Raw genomic sequence first — 14,389 nt, forward strand, 5'->3', positions numbered from 1 at the left:
AAAGACACACACACACACACACACACAAGCACACACACATTACTAAAGTGGGAGTATAGAGATACCACTTTTTCCAAGATGCAGTCTTAATGTTATCTGTGGAACAAAAGAATGTGAGTTTTCTAATCAAGGAATTGGTGAAACATAGTGCATATTAGATACAGAATGTTCTCTCCATTGCACAGGCAATACATTTTGTTAATATAAATAAACTCTTTAGGGGCACCTGGATGGCTCAGTTGGTTGAACGACCAACTCTTGGTTTCCGCTCAGGTCATGATCTTAGGGTAGTGGGATTGAGCCCCAAGTCGGGCTCCATACTCAGTGAGGAATATCCTTGAGGATTCTCTCTATTCCTCTCCCTCTGCCCCTCCCCCCACTCGCACATGCTCTCTCTCTCTCAAATAAAAAAAATCTTTTAAAAAAATAAACTCATTGTCAAAATTCAAAGATCAATTTATTAGCCACACTGTTTATACTTCTCTATATATCGAGAAAAGAGTCCATGATCTATTTCAATAGCTCTCTAGCCAGTAACTAAGACTCCTTTGTTCTTCTTTCAGTCCTTTAATTCCTTGGGTACACCACAACCCTGCATTAATGCAATTATTTGTTGTGTACATTTCTAAATTTAGATAGACAAGTGTTGCTAGTGGCATTACACAAAAATATACATTGATACCACTATAAATTCATGGTGATCACTCTGAATTAGTTCATCCACACTGTCCCAATGCTACTGTATTGAACTGCTTACAGCCAGGGCCTGAATGAGAGGTTAAGTTAAGAGATGAGCTTAGAGATGGTATAGAGTTGGTATAATCTCCAAAAGCTTGTTCTGTAGGTATCAGTGCCCTGGTTGGGATCTAAAATGAATTTCTTGATTCAAAATGATTTGTTGATTGGTCTTAGACATGAAAGTGACTGAAAGCAATTCAAAGGAAAGTGTGTTATCTTTCAAAAAGAGATAATATGCCATAGAAATCAAAGCCTGGGTAACAAAATCATTTGTATAGTTTTCTAAACCTACACTAATAGAAAATGTGCTGCTAAAGTAGCACATTCCCCAGAAGAATTCTCCCCCAACCTCTTCCAAGAAAAATGGCCACTGAGATTAATGGACAAGAGACACCTTCCCAGATAGCAGAACAGAAAGAATACAAACTAAAGAATTCTCTACACTGACAGGAAAGAAATCCTTGCTGTTGTCCATCAGGATGATGCTATATATGCTATGTTATCTCTGTCTTTTCTCCTCCTTGCTGATTCTAAATGAAATTGTATTTTAGTTATCCTATTATTCCCCTATCATTGTATATTGCTTGTCTGTGAGTAATTAAACTTATCTAGGATGTGGGGATGAAAATCAGCTACCATTTGGATGGACTGAAGTGATAGAACACCCAGAGATCCTAGACTTAGATGAACGCAGTAAATGGAATAGCCTTCATTATTTATATTACTTTATTCATACTTAGAAGTGAACATATGTCTACCCTGGTCTAGCAGGGCAGACAGCCAAAGTAGAGAAAGCCAGATTATTCTCACCAGTAGTCTACAGCCTACAGAAGGCATCAGATAGGATGAGATAGAACACGTTGTGTCTCCTAATTCCATGTGGGGGTAAAGTGGATAACCTCAAATTTCCTGTGCCTGCCCACATGGTGCAAAGTCCACAGTTCAGACATTTGGGAACACACTTCACATAATACCATCTGTTCTAGTTTGGTGCATAAGAATCCAAGTCTCTGAGGAAGGTGACATGGTGTGCAACTCACTGGACAAAGAGCTTTGGCTGCCACCTCCTTTGGGAAGCCTGGCCATGAAGCTCCTCCTGATCATTGCAATTCTGCTGTTACAGAAGTCCAAAGGTAATCCAGAACTTTCCAGGGGCTTGCTCAAGCCAACAATGGGATAGAGTATTTCCAAGAACAAAGGGAATTTCATAATTCATGGTAGTAGGAGATAGGGCCCCTTGGGATGCCTAAAGTCTACCCAATGTCACCAGAAATTTCCTCTTCCTGATGCCTTCTACCACGGTACTGTTCTTTTTTTTTTTTTTTTTAAACCACAGTACTGTTCTTAAAAAGAAGTATTTACAGAGTTGAAAAGTGGCCATAATTTTCCTCTGGGAAGGTCTCATTATAGAAAAGAATGGGCCCAATATCTAGGAATGCCTTTATTTTTTTGGATACAGTTTTTACTGACACCCAGCCATATTTTCTTCCACTCCAATATATATTTTAGTCTACAGAATGTGAATAGTGAAAGAAGCACCAACTTTGGAGTCAGGTTTGAGAAATATGCTTTCAATGTCTACTAGTTTGTCAACCTCAGATAAACAGTAAAGACTCTCTGAGCCTCAGAGTCCTCATTTGTAGAGGTAATGATACATGGATCCTGGTGGCTTTATTAAATAACATTTGTAAAACATCTAGCATAAGGCTTGGCACATACTAAGAACTTAAAAATTAGTTTTCCTTCCTCTTTCAAAAGCAGATCTATCATATTTGACTCTTCTTCTAGGATTAGTAATGGTCTGTCCCTGGCCCCTCAAAGTCCTAAGAATCAAAGGAGTTCTAGAATCTGGGGTGGGAGGCAGCATCTTTGCTGGCCTCAGCAAACAAGACCGGATGCTCTTGGTGGAGTCCATTGAGGGTCTATCTCAGGGGATTGTGCAAGCCCAGAAGCCAAAATCTGAACATCTTAACTCTGTAGATCACTGAAAGTATTTAGGATCACTAAAGGAAAGAATATATATCAAGGTGAGCAAAGTTCTGGGACTGAACACTGGAGAACTTCTTGCCTCTAGAGGTGGAAGGAGAATGAGGACTCATAGAGGGGTAAAACAAGTCCAAGATTATTGTGATGACATAGAAGCCAAAGGAAGATATGCAGTGGCAAAAATGTGCAATGCTGTGAATTAATAGGGGAGGAAGATTATTGAGAGAAAAAATACCTGACTAGACAATAAGACAGTCATTCTTGACCATGGTAGTGAGTATGAACCCAAGAGCATAATCTGACTCAGATATAAATACATAGGAACAAATTGTTATTCTCTGGGCACTAGAGGTGGGACAGTGGTAAAGAAGTAGTGCCCTGGGAGCATTCAAATGGAGACAGATGTGCTGAGGTTCCCAGATGGAGTATATAGTTCCATAGCCTGAAATAAAAGATTCAGTTCCTTTATTTTCCCAAGCAAGATCTGATGCTCTTGGAGGAATCCACCAGATGTTAGATGGAAGCCCAAAACCCAGAAGGAAATAAATATGAGTGATCAGTTGGACATAAACACTGAGGTTTACCTTCTTGGGCATCTTCCATAGGATCTTATGAGTATATGCCTGTAGATCTCCCATACACGTAACCCCCATAAACATCGTCTGTCTTCCCCATTACCAAAGTTGCCTTTTAGTCTCAAACACTGATCTTGGCCTATTGTTCTTTATATGCACAGTAACTGAACAACTTAAGAGATGCTGGGGTGAATATATACATGGATATTGCAGGAAAATATGCAGAATAAGTGAAATACGTCAAGTACTATGTGAAAATGGGAGATATTGTTGCCTCAATATCGTGGAATTGGAAGCACGTAGAAAAATTACAAAGCCACCTCCTCCAAAGCCAAGGACATATGCAATGACTTTCCCTCAAGATGAGGATATACCTATAGAAAATTATTCAAGACCCAAGGCAAATTCTACATAAATCAAGTATAATTTTCTTTTCCTTTATTTCTCACCCTATTCCAATAAAGTAAGATGAAGAGGTCCACATCTTCTCCCTTCTGATTCCTTGACCTCCAGAATGACCTTACAGCAGATTTTAATAAAGCTCATTGCCAGTTTTCTGACTCGTTTGTTCTTTAAGAGATTGAACACTCAATACACCAAATGATGAATTGATAAGGACAACTCAGAACCTCCCCCTTGGAAAGGGGATATAATCAGCACACTAAAAATCTATAACATGGAAGGCTGGAACAAGAAACTCAGGAAAGATGTCATGGAATTCAGGAGAGGGAAAGCTAAAACCAAGTATTCTGGGAAAATCACGAGTGAGTTTAAGATTATAGTGGTGCCTTCTGAAATGTGTTAGGATTTCAACCAGTGAGTGTTTGTGAGAAGGCAATCTGCATGAACAGAATAAAATCAACAAATGGAAAGAAACTGTAACAAACAGGACATTTCAGGAGAATATACATGAACTTTGTCTGGTTGATGAATAGGGTTCCCAAAGATGAGCTATGGGGAAATCTAATTTCTTTAGTTTCTGTGTTAAAGCAGTGAGCTGGAAAGATAGAATTCCACTATTTTGGAGCTCGCTATGTAAGGTAGAGGTAGAAATAAACATGTAACTCCAAGACAGAAGTTTTTACTTGTTCTTTTGTTGTTCATGTTTTATATGTCACCACTAGTAATGGATCCTTTGGGTGACTGGGGCTCTTTGGAGTTTGGAGGAAATGTAAAGGACTTAGGAATTGGTTTCTTTTCTTCTCTTTTTAAAATTTTATTATGTTATGTTGATCACCATACATTACATCATTAGTTTTTGATGTAGTGTTCCATGATTCATTGTTTGCGTATAACACCCAGTGCTCCATTCAATACATGCCCTCTTTAATACCCATCATCAGGCTAACCCGTCCCCCCACGCTCCTCCCCTCTAGAACCCTCAATTTGCTTCTGTCCATAGTTTCTCGTGGTTCGTCTCCCCCTGCGATATCCCTCCCTTCATTTTTCCCTTCCTGCTATCTTCTTTGTTTTTTTTTTTTAACATATAATGTATTATTTGCTTCAGAGGTACAGATCTGGGATTCAACAGTCTTGCACACTTCACAGTGTTCACCATAGCACATATCCTCCCCATTGTCTATCACCCAGCCACCCCATCCCTCCCACCCCCCACCACTCCAGCAACCCTCAGTTTGTTTCCTGAGATTAAGAAATCCTCATATCAGTGAGATCATATGATACATGTCTTTCTCTGACTGACTTATTTCGCTTAGCATGATACCCTCTAGTTCCATCCATGTCGTTGCAAATGGCAAGATTTCGGTTTTTTGATGGCTGCATAATATTCCATTTTATATATATACCACATCTTCTTTATCCATTCATCTGTTGATGGACATCTAGGCCCTTTCCACAGCTTGGCTATTGTGGACATTGCTGCTATAAACATTGGGGTGCACATACCCCTTCGGATCCCTACATTTGTATCTTTGGGGTAAATACCCAGGAGTGCAATTGCTGGGTCATAGGGTAGCTCTATTTTCAACTTTTTAAGGAACCTCCATACTGTGTTCCAGAGTGGCTGCACCAGCTTGCATTCCCACCAACAGTGTAGGAGGGTTCCCTTTTCTCTGCATCCTCGCCAACATCTGTCATTTCCTGACTTGTTAATTTTAGCCATTCTGACTGGTGTGAGGTGGTATCTCACTGAGGTTTTGATTTGTGTTTCCCTGATGCCAAGTGATGTTGAGCACTTTTTCATGTGTCTGTTGGCCGTTTGGAAGACATTGTTTATTTATATCTCTTCTCTTTTTTTCTTGGTAAGTCTATTTACTTGTTACTTTGATTAATCGTTAAAAAAACAAATTTTCTTTGTTAATTTTTAGTCTAGTTTCCATTTCTTTAATATCTTCATTAATGCTTTTATTTCCACTTGTTTTTCGAACAACTTTACATGCCATAAAAGTCACTGTTTTAGGTGTATAATGTCTTATTTCTACTTTTTTGGTTTTAATATGCTCTTCTTTTTCTTTTTTTTTTTTTTTTTTTTTTTTAAAGATTTTATTTATTTTTCAACAGAGAGAGAGACAGTGAGAGAGGGAACACAAGCAGGGGTAGTGGGAGAGGGAGAAGCAGGCTTCCCGCGGAGCAGGGAGCCCGATGTGGGACTCGATCCCGGGACTCCAGGATCATGACCTGAGCCGAAGGCAGACGCTTAACGACTGAGCCACCCAGGCGCCCTGCTCTTCTTTTTCTAATGTTAGGTGATGTTTATCTCACTGTTTATCTTTTTAGCCTTTCTTCATTTCAAATATGAGTATTTTAAAGCTATAAATTTCCTTCTATACACAGCTTTAGCAGTGTTCCACAAATTTTTGGCATATAGTACGTTCATTATTATGTTATGAACCTTCTCACTTTTCTTAGATAAGTACATAAATAGAATCTCGATGATATGAAGACAATGAAGACAAATGGGTACCATGTAATTTTCTCAATTAGTTATAGTTACATATATAGTAAGATTACTTTGATGATATATAAATCAAATCAAACAACACAACTTGAAAACAAGCAAAAATATCCTACACAAAAACTTTTACACTCTTGTCCCTCATAGTTTGTTCTCAATACTATCCTCTGTCTTGCCATGAGATTTTTTTATGGCTTAAAACTGACATTTACTTTTCATTTATATTGACCTCTGTTATGTTCTTCTAGTCCTGGCTCTCTTAGATCAGTAAATTTTTTAAAAATATTTTTTGATTTACAAAAGTTTGCCAATTATCATCATTTATTAATTTATCATTAAATATCACCATCATTCCAAAAGTTAAATTTTATCATCAAGTAATACGTACATATGACATAGTAGGGGAAAAGGACAGATTTTTAACTAAATTCATTCAGATTTCTTAAAATCTCATTGCATTATTACAGTTTTTCCCATTTTATTACAGACTGGCTCAAACTATATTATGAACTACATTGGGACCCACCAATCCACTTAAGAATTCAATTCTCTAGTTTTTAAATTCTTAAAATCAAAATGTATATAATTACTGGTACTCAGTGGGCAGTAGGTCTCCTGGGATGTATCCATTCCATTCCATCATGCTTTATCTTCTACAACCACTCTGAATTTAAATGTCCTTTCAGTTATTTTTTGTTCTGTAGTTAGGTGGGGAAGGTGTCTGCTTACTTGTCTCCTTAATAAATAATGTATATTGCATTCTTAATGGTTAGTGGTTTTGTCATTTTTTATCTGCTTGTGACAGATGGACTCGTGGTCTTTTCTTGAACTCTGATAATAGTGATATCCAATGCCCCATCTAAAGACCATAACGTCAAATACACTCAACAGTTTTTGAATCACATTCATATTGTTATGAGGTCCATACTCCCCTAATTGTTTAATATCCAAAATATATAAGGAAATCATACAACTCAATAGAAATTCAAACAACCCAATTTTAAAATGTGCAAAATACTTGGATGCACATTTTTCCAAAGATATACAAATGGCCAACATGTACAAGAAAAGGTGCTAAACATCACTCATTATCAGGGAAATGCAAAGCAAAACTATAATGAGATCTCATTTCACTCCTCTAAGAATGGCTACCATCAAAAAGATAAGAGATATCAAGTGCTAGCAAGGATATGGTGAAAAGAACCCTTGTGTAACTGTTGGTGGAGAGGCAAATTGGCATAGCCACTATGGAAAACAGTGTGGAAGGCTACTATTATGGAAGGTTCCTCAAAAAATTAAAAATAGGGACAGATGGTAGCTACACTTGTGGTGAACATAGTATAATGTATAAACTTGTCAAATCACTAAGCTGTACATCTGAAATTAATGTAACATTGTGTGTCAACTATACTCAAAAAAAGTTAGGTGAATAAACCTAATAAAATATTATATATTATTATAAAAATAATAAAATAAAATTAAAATTAAAATAAGAACTACCATACGATCTAGCAATCCCACTTCTGGGTATATATCCAAAGGAAATTGTAAAACTATCTTAAAAAGACATCTGCACTCCCACATTCATTGAAGCATTATTTACAATAGCCAAGACATGGAAACAACCTAAGTATCTGTCAATGGATGAATGAATAAAGAAAATGTGATATAAATATAAATATAGATACACACACAAACACAATGGAATATTATTCTGCCTTAAAAAATAAGGAAATCCTGCCTTTTACAACAAAACAGAGGCCTCGAGGGAATTATGCTAAGTGAAATAATTCACAGAAAAAGACAAATACCATATGATCTTATTTATATGTAGAAACTGAAAAAGCCAAACTCAGTTACACTCACAGTTACAGAGAGGGGATGGTAGTTGCCAGGAGCTGGAGGGAATGGGGAGATGCTGGGTACAAACTTTCAGTTATAAGATGAATAAGCTCAGGGTGCCTGGGTGGCTCAGTCAGTTAAGCATCTGCTGTAGGCTCAGGTCATGATCTCAGGGTCCTGGAATCGAGCCCTGCATCGGGCTCTCTGCTCAGTGGCAAGGCTACTTCTCCCTCTCCCTCTGTGATCTCTCTTGCTTTCACTCTCTCTCAAATAAATAAATAAAATCTTTTAAAAAATGAATAAGCTCTGGGGATGTAATGTAACATACACCATGGTGACTATAGTCAGTAATACTGTGTTACATACTTGAAAATTGCTAAGAGAGTAGATCATAAATGTTCTCACCACAAAAAATAATTATAATTATTATGTGAGGTGATAGATGTGTTAACTAACCTTATTGTGGTAATCCTTTTGTAATATATATTTCATATATATTACATATCATATCATCACACTGTACACCTCAAGCTTACACAATGTTGCCTGTCAATTCTATCTTAATAACACTGAGGAAAAAGACACACTTGGCAGTAGGAGGTACCTGAAGAGCATCTCAAAGAACCACACATGTACCCCGTGAACAAGCTAGGATTTGAACACCTGCCACACAAAACACAATTATCTCACAGAGCAAGAGCATGGTGCAGTGTTGCCCAGTCACATAAAGAGAGTTGTATTCTCTGCCTCTCCTCTCCCCAGTGACAGTAATCCATGGAAGATGGAGTAGAACAGGGTAGGGGGAGTCCCTGGCATAGTTGATATCCAGAGTGGGTCACTTTTTCTTGCCATACAACAAAATCTGTCTATAATAATTGTGTAAAATTGGTAATAATTTCCTTAATTTATTTTTTAATTTTAAAATAAGACCTAAAAGAAGAATAAACTTCAATTTTAAAGATACAATTCAAATCCAGAAAAATATTTCATGTATGTATTGAAATTGGTACTAACAAAAATATTACAACTTGCATTCTCTTTCACCGTTTGGATAGTTAAACACAAATTTGATCACAGAGAGTGACAGAACTGAATTAACTAACTCTAGTGCTATTCCTTCACCTTTACAATCACTCTGGTATCATTGTTGAGTTCAAATCCACTATTTAAACACAGAAATACATAGTACTTGAGGGTCTGGAAACATGAATGGGACCTGAAGCAAGCTGAATCATGATGAACTGATTTTTAAAATAAATACATGTATCTGAATCCACATACATCGATGCAGACTGTAAAACCTGGAATTCTTCATTTAACCTCCCTGTAGAATACAATGTATATTAAAGCATAAATAATAAAAAAGTGCCAATTTGGTGTGTACATATTATTGTTAAAACATACGTTATTTAGAGAACAGTCTGAGGACTGACATTACCAGACATATAGATTTACTATAGAGCTACAGTAATCAAGACAGTGTGGTATTGTTAAAAAAAAAATAGACAAGTAGATCAATGGAACAGAATGGAGAGCCCAGAAACAGACCTACATAAATATAGTCAACTGATCTTTGACAAAGGAGGGAAATCAATTCAATGGAGAAAAGATAGTTTCTTCAACAAATAGTGCTGGAACAACTGGATATCCACACGCAAAGAAAGAAAAATGAAGAAACAGAGCTTGTGGGTAGATAGCAGGACAAAGGATGATGTTGGAGACATGGGCAGAGACCAACAGACTAATAGGGCAGAGGCTAATAGATCCATTTTAATCTTTAACTGAAGAGGAATAGGAAGCCACTAAGTATTTTAAGCAGGGAATGATGTGGTCAGGTCTGCATTTTTTTAATAGCTCTGTACTGAGTACATAAAATGCATTGAAACTGGGAGTAGACAGGGAGAGAATAGATAAAAGGTATTACAATGGGCCAGGAGAGAGAGGTGCTTTGGACCAAAGTCAAGACAGCAAAGTGGATAGATTTGAGAGGTATTTAGTAGCTACAATTTATAGTAGTTGATTATTCATTGGACATGGTGGTAATGTCATTTCCTGAAGGATAATAGGTGTCCTTGTGTTGTCTCATTATCACAACAGCTGCCGATTTAAACCCCTTAAATGAATTCTGGAAGCCATGGAATGAACCAGTGGTACCGTTTTAACAATTATGGCATATAGAGTTGATAAGTGAAGCTCAGTGAGATCCTGACAATACACCAAGCTGACAGCAGGATCCTACATTCAATGTATACAGTAAGTGTTGAAATAATATACAAATCTTCCTCTATTTAAGTGACTATAGATGGTGCTGATCTTGCTTCCTTCAATACAGTCACCCAAGTCACCTATAGTCAACTGACCTTGTTACAATTGCATGCCCCAATTCACTCTCTCCCTCACTTAAGCCCACTCTTAGAGGGAAAGGAGACTTCTCTCCTGTCTTCTCTATGCCTGGGAATCAGGGTTGAGATGGCTCTGAACCTGAGACATTGCCGAAAAAATATAGATTTTTTTCCTTGAACTGTAACCCAAGAGCAGCGTCTCCCTTGTTTCTTTGAAAAGCAAGCACTGTAGGTTTTAGTGCAGGGTCTCCTCACAATACACCTGTACCCTTTCTAGTGGCATCTCTAAGGCTAGGCCAATTACTCGGATTCTGTCCCTGAAAATCTACTCTAGCTCCAGCCACATTTAAGGAAGAGGTTCTCTGCTGAATCTCAAAACTGGTGCAATGGACAACTGTCAGATAATTGGCTTCTCAACACTGGTTTTTTTTTTTTAAGATTTTATTTATTTATTTGACAGAGAGAGAGAGACAGTGAGAGAGGGAACACAAACAAGGGGAGTGGGAGAGGGAGAAGCAGGCTTCCCGCCAAGCAGGGAGCCCGATGTGGGGCTCGATCCCAGGACCCTGGGATCACGACCCGAGCTGAAGGCAGACGCTTAATTGACTGAGCCACCCAGGCGCCCCTCAACACTTTTTCAACACGATTCTTATTTTTGGTTGTAGGAATGAGTCTGGACAATCCAAAGTTGCTCCCAGGATGCAGGAGTGACCTGGGCTATTTATTATCAATAATGGTGCTATGAACATTCATGTACAAGTCTTTGGAAGTATGTTTTCATTTCTCTTGCATATATACCTAGAAGTGCAACTGTCAGATCAAACTATAGTAAATCTATGTTTAACATTTGAGGAATTGCCAGACTGTTTTCCAATATAGCTGCACCATTTTTATATCCCCACTAGCAGGGTATGAGGGTTCCAACTTCTCTACATCCAAGCTAAAACTTGTTATTATCTGCCCTTCTGATTATGGCTATCCTAATGAGGATGAAATGGTATTATCATTATGGTTTTGACTTGCATTTATCTGATGACTAGTGATGTTGCACGTTTTTCTCATGTGTTTACAGGTCATTTGTATATCTTCTTTGGAGAAATGTCTATCAGATCTTTTGTCTTTTTTTTTTTTTTGCTTTTCATGTAGTATACATATTTTATTAGTTTGTACTAAAACATTCTCATATTATAAAAGTAATTTAGTGGAAGAATCTTTCTTTTGAGTCTTAAATCATCTAAAATAACACAAACAGAACCAAACGTTTTTTAAATCTTCATTTGGATAACAAAAAAAGACACATTAAACAACAAAAAAATTTTCCTTTCTTATAAGTGACACTGAAGGGGACCTAATTCAGTTTTCTTATTAAAAGCCTCCAAAGACAAAAGCAACTTACAATCTAATTAAAATGAATATTACTCAGCCATCAGAAAGGATGAATACTTACCATTTACATCTACATGGGTGGAACTGGAGGGCATTATGCTGAGCGAAATAAGTCAATCAGAAAAAGACAATTATCATATGGTTTCACTCCTATGTGGAATATAAGAAACAGCACAGAATATCATAGGGGAAGGGAGGGAAAACTGAATGCGAAGTTATCAGAGAGGGAGAAAAACCATAAGAGACTCTTAACTATAGGAAACAAACTGAGGGTTGCTGGAGGGGAGGTGGGGGAGGTGGGGTAACTGGGTGATGGGAATTAAGGAGGGCACATGATATGATGAACACTGGGTGTTATACACAACTGATAAATTATTGAACTCTATAGCTGAAACTAAAAAAATTAAAAGTTAAAAAATAATAAAAATTTTTTTAAAATAAAATGAATAAACAGTTTGTTTCCTAAACTACTGGTCTCCAGCACCATTTTCTATTTTCTGTTGTTTCAGTGCAGGTTCTTCTTTGTTTCTTCTCTTGCTCATTTTCCTCATCCAGCTGCACCATTTTCATCCCCTTTATAATCACGATCACATTTCATTTTCTTGCCCTGAAACTGAACTTTTCCTTTACCCATCCTAAGGCAGTTTTATTTCCCTTTCTTTTTCCTTTAAATCTGAGACCTTTAGACTTCCTTTTATTTAGGGATTCTTGTTGATTTATGACTTTTTTCAATGCTTCTTGTTCCATGTTGTCCTTTAGTACTTCCCAGGTCACTTTTTTTTTTTAATATTTTATTTATTTACTTGACAGAGAGAGAGGGAGCACAAGCAGGCAGAGGGAGAGGGAGAAGCAGGCTCCCCATTGAGGAGAGAGCCCAACGTGGGGCTTGATCCCAGGACCCCGGGATCTTGACCTGAGCCTAAGGCAGACACAACCAACTGAGCCACCCAGGCACCCCTCCCTCTTCCTCTTTTGCTTCTGTTTCTTCTCCTTCCAAAGTAGTCTTCCTTGAAAAGTATTATCAGGTCCCTGTCTTCTGGCCAGAAGTCTCAACAAACTTCTTAGATTCAATACTATCAAACACAGCACATACTGATCCCTTAAATATTCTGTGCAATGTTCTTTCCATCTGAATATCTAGTATTTGACCTTTATCTCTTACCACTCTTTTATGTCATCAAGCATTGTATCAGTTGAGAAGGTTTTAATATAAACAGATCTTTTTTTTAAAAAAAAAGATTATTTATTTATTTATTTGACAGAAAGAATGAGAGAGAGGGCATGAGAGGGGGGAGAGTCAGAGGGAAAAGCAGACTCCTTGCCAAGCAGGGAGCCCGATGCGGGACTCGATCCCAGGATTCCAGGACCATGACCTGAGCCGAAGGCAATTAACCAACTGAGCCACCCAGGTACCCCAGATCTTTTTTTTTTTTTACATCATTTTTATACTCATCAGTTACTTCAGGGTGAGGTTTGCTTGGAGATCTTCTGATTTTAGTTTTAGCTTCATTTATGTCCATGAGTCTTGCCTTTCATTTGCTCAATGCTTCTGCTATTACATTAGTTAGATAGATAGATGAATTTTATCATTATCTTTAAAGGTAACCAACCCTTATCCAGTTTGATCTGTGCCTTTAAAGTTTTATCATGTGGCAAATTGAAGTCACCAAAATCATACTCAATTTGATGACAGTTTGGCCTCCAGAGCAGCCATTTTTTTCATTATCACCATTTTCATCCATTGTGGCTCTCTTTAAGGTCCCAGTCCACAGAGCCACAATCACTAACAGTGACACAGCATACTGCAATGTATTGACTTCCCAGCACTACCAGCTGGCCTAATGTGCATAAAGGTAAGGGCTATTTTCTGTCCATTTTTTAATTGGGTTTTCTTTTTATTATTGAGTTGCAATAGTTCTTTATATATTCTAGATACAAGTCCCTTATTACATATATGATTTGCAAAAATTTTCTCCCATTCTGTGGATTACCTTTACACTTTCTTCATGATGTCCTTTGAAGCCCCAAAGTTTTTAATTTGGGTAATGTCTAATATTCACTATATACTTTTTAACTTTTTAAAATAAAAATAGGCTTTGTACAAACTCTGGGGGGATATTCTGTCTGTCTGCAAGTCATTAGCTGCATGTTACTTAAAATAGGCTTTTTCAGGGAGGGAGGGAGCTTTCCCATCATGGCATGCTTGCCATGCCACTATTCTTAACCAAAGAATACAGATACATCGCTAAATTTATATTTTACTACTTTAAACTGGTTAACTATATTTTACTTTCACTATACATTGTAATTTCTTTTAATTTGTAGAAGTTACAAATAATTGCCTTCCAACTTTTACCAGGTTGAAAGACAGGAAAAAAGAATGCTGAAAGATAGCTATCCTATCATTTCTGTGCTTCCATTTTGCCATAAGATAGGGATTTCAGATGTGCCTAAGTCTTACGTGACCTGATTCTTGGACTCGGGAAATATTTAATGGCATCTAGGCTTTTTATATTTATCTGACATGCACTATTTGGGAGGGGTTATTTAATGATAATATCTGAATTATTACCCTCTATAATTATTCTCCACTAGTTTGATTGCGT

General features: G+C 37.3%; 1 protein-coding gene and 1 pseudogene across 1 annotated transcript; one reads left to right on the forward strand and one right to left on the reverse strand.

Annotated features, from left to right (window-relative positions):
• Positions 1 to 1,305: 1,305 nt before the first annotated feature.
• DEFB127 (defensin beta 127) lies at positions 1,306 to 3,714 on the forward strand. The gene is made up of 2 exons (XM_035005676.1): positions 1,306 to 1,871; positions 3,461 to 3,714. Exons 1-2 carry the CDS (start codon positions 1,763 to 1,765, stop codon positions 3,712 to 3,714), a joined length of 363 nt encoding a protein of 120 aa, XP_034861567.1. The 5' UTR covers positions 1,306 to 1,762.
• Positions 3,715 to 10,075: 6,361 nt separating this feature from the next.
• LOC118011040 lies at positions 10,076 to 13,525 on the reverse strand (annotated as a pseudogene).
• Positions 13,526 to 14,389: the final 864 nt, after the last annotated feature.

The sequence above is a fragment of the Mirounga leonina genome, unplaced genomic scaffold (assembly GCF_011800145.1).
Source record: "Mirounga leonina isolate KUSES-001 unplaced genomic scaffold, KU_Mleo_1.0 Mir_150, whole genome shotgun sequence".
NCBI lineage: Eukaryota > Metazoa > Chordata > Mammalia > Carnivora > Phocidae > Mirounga > Mirounga leonina.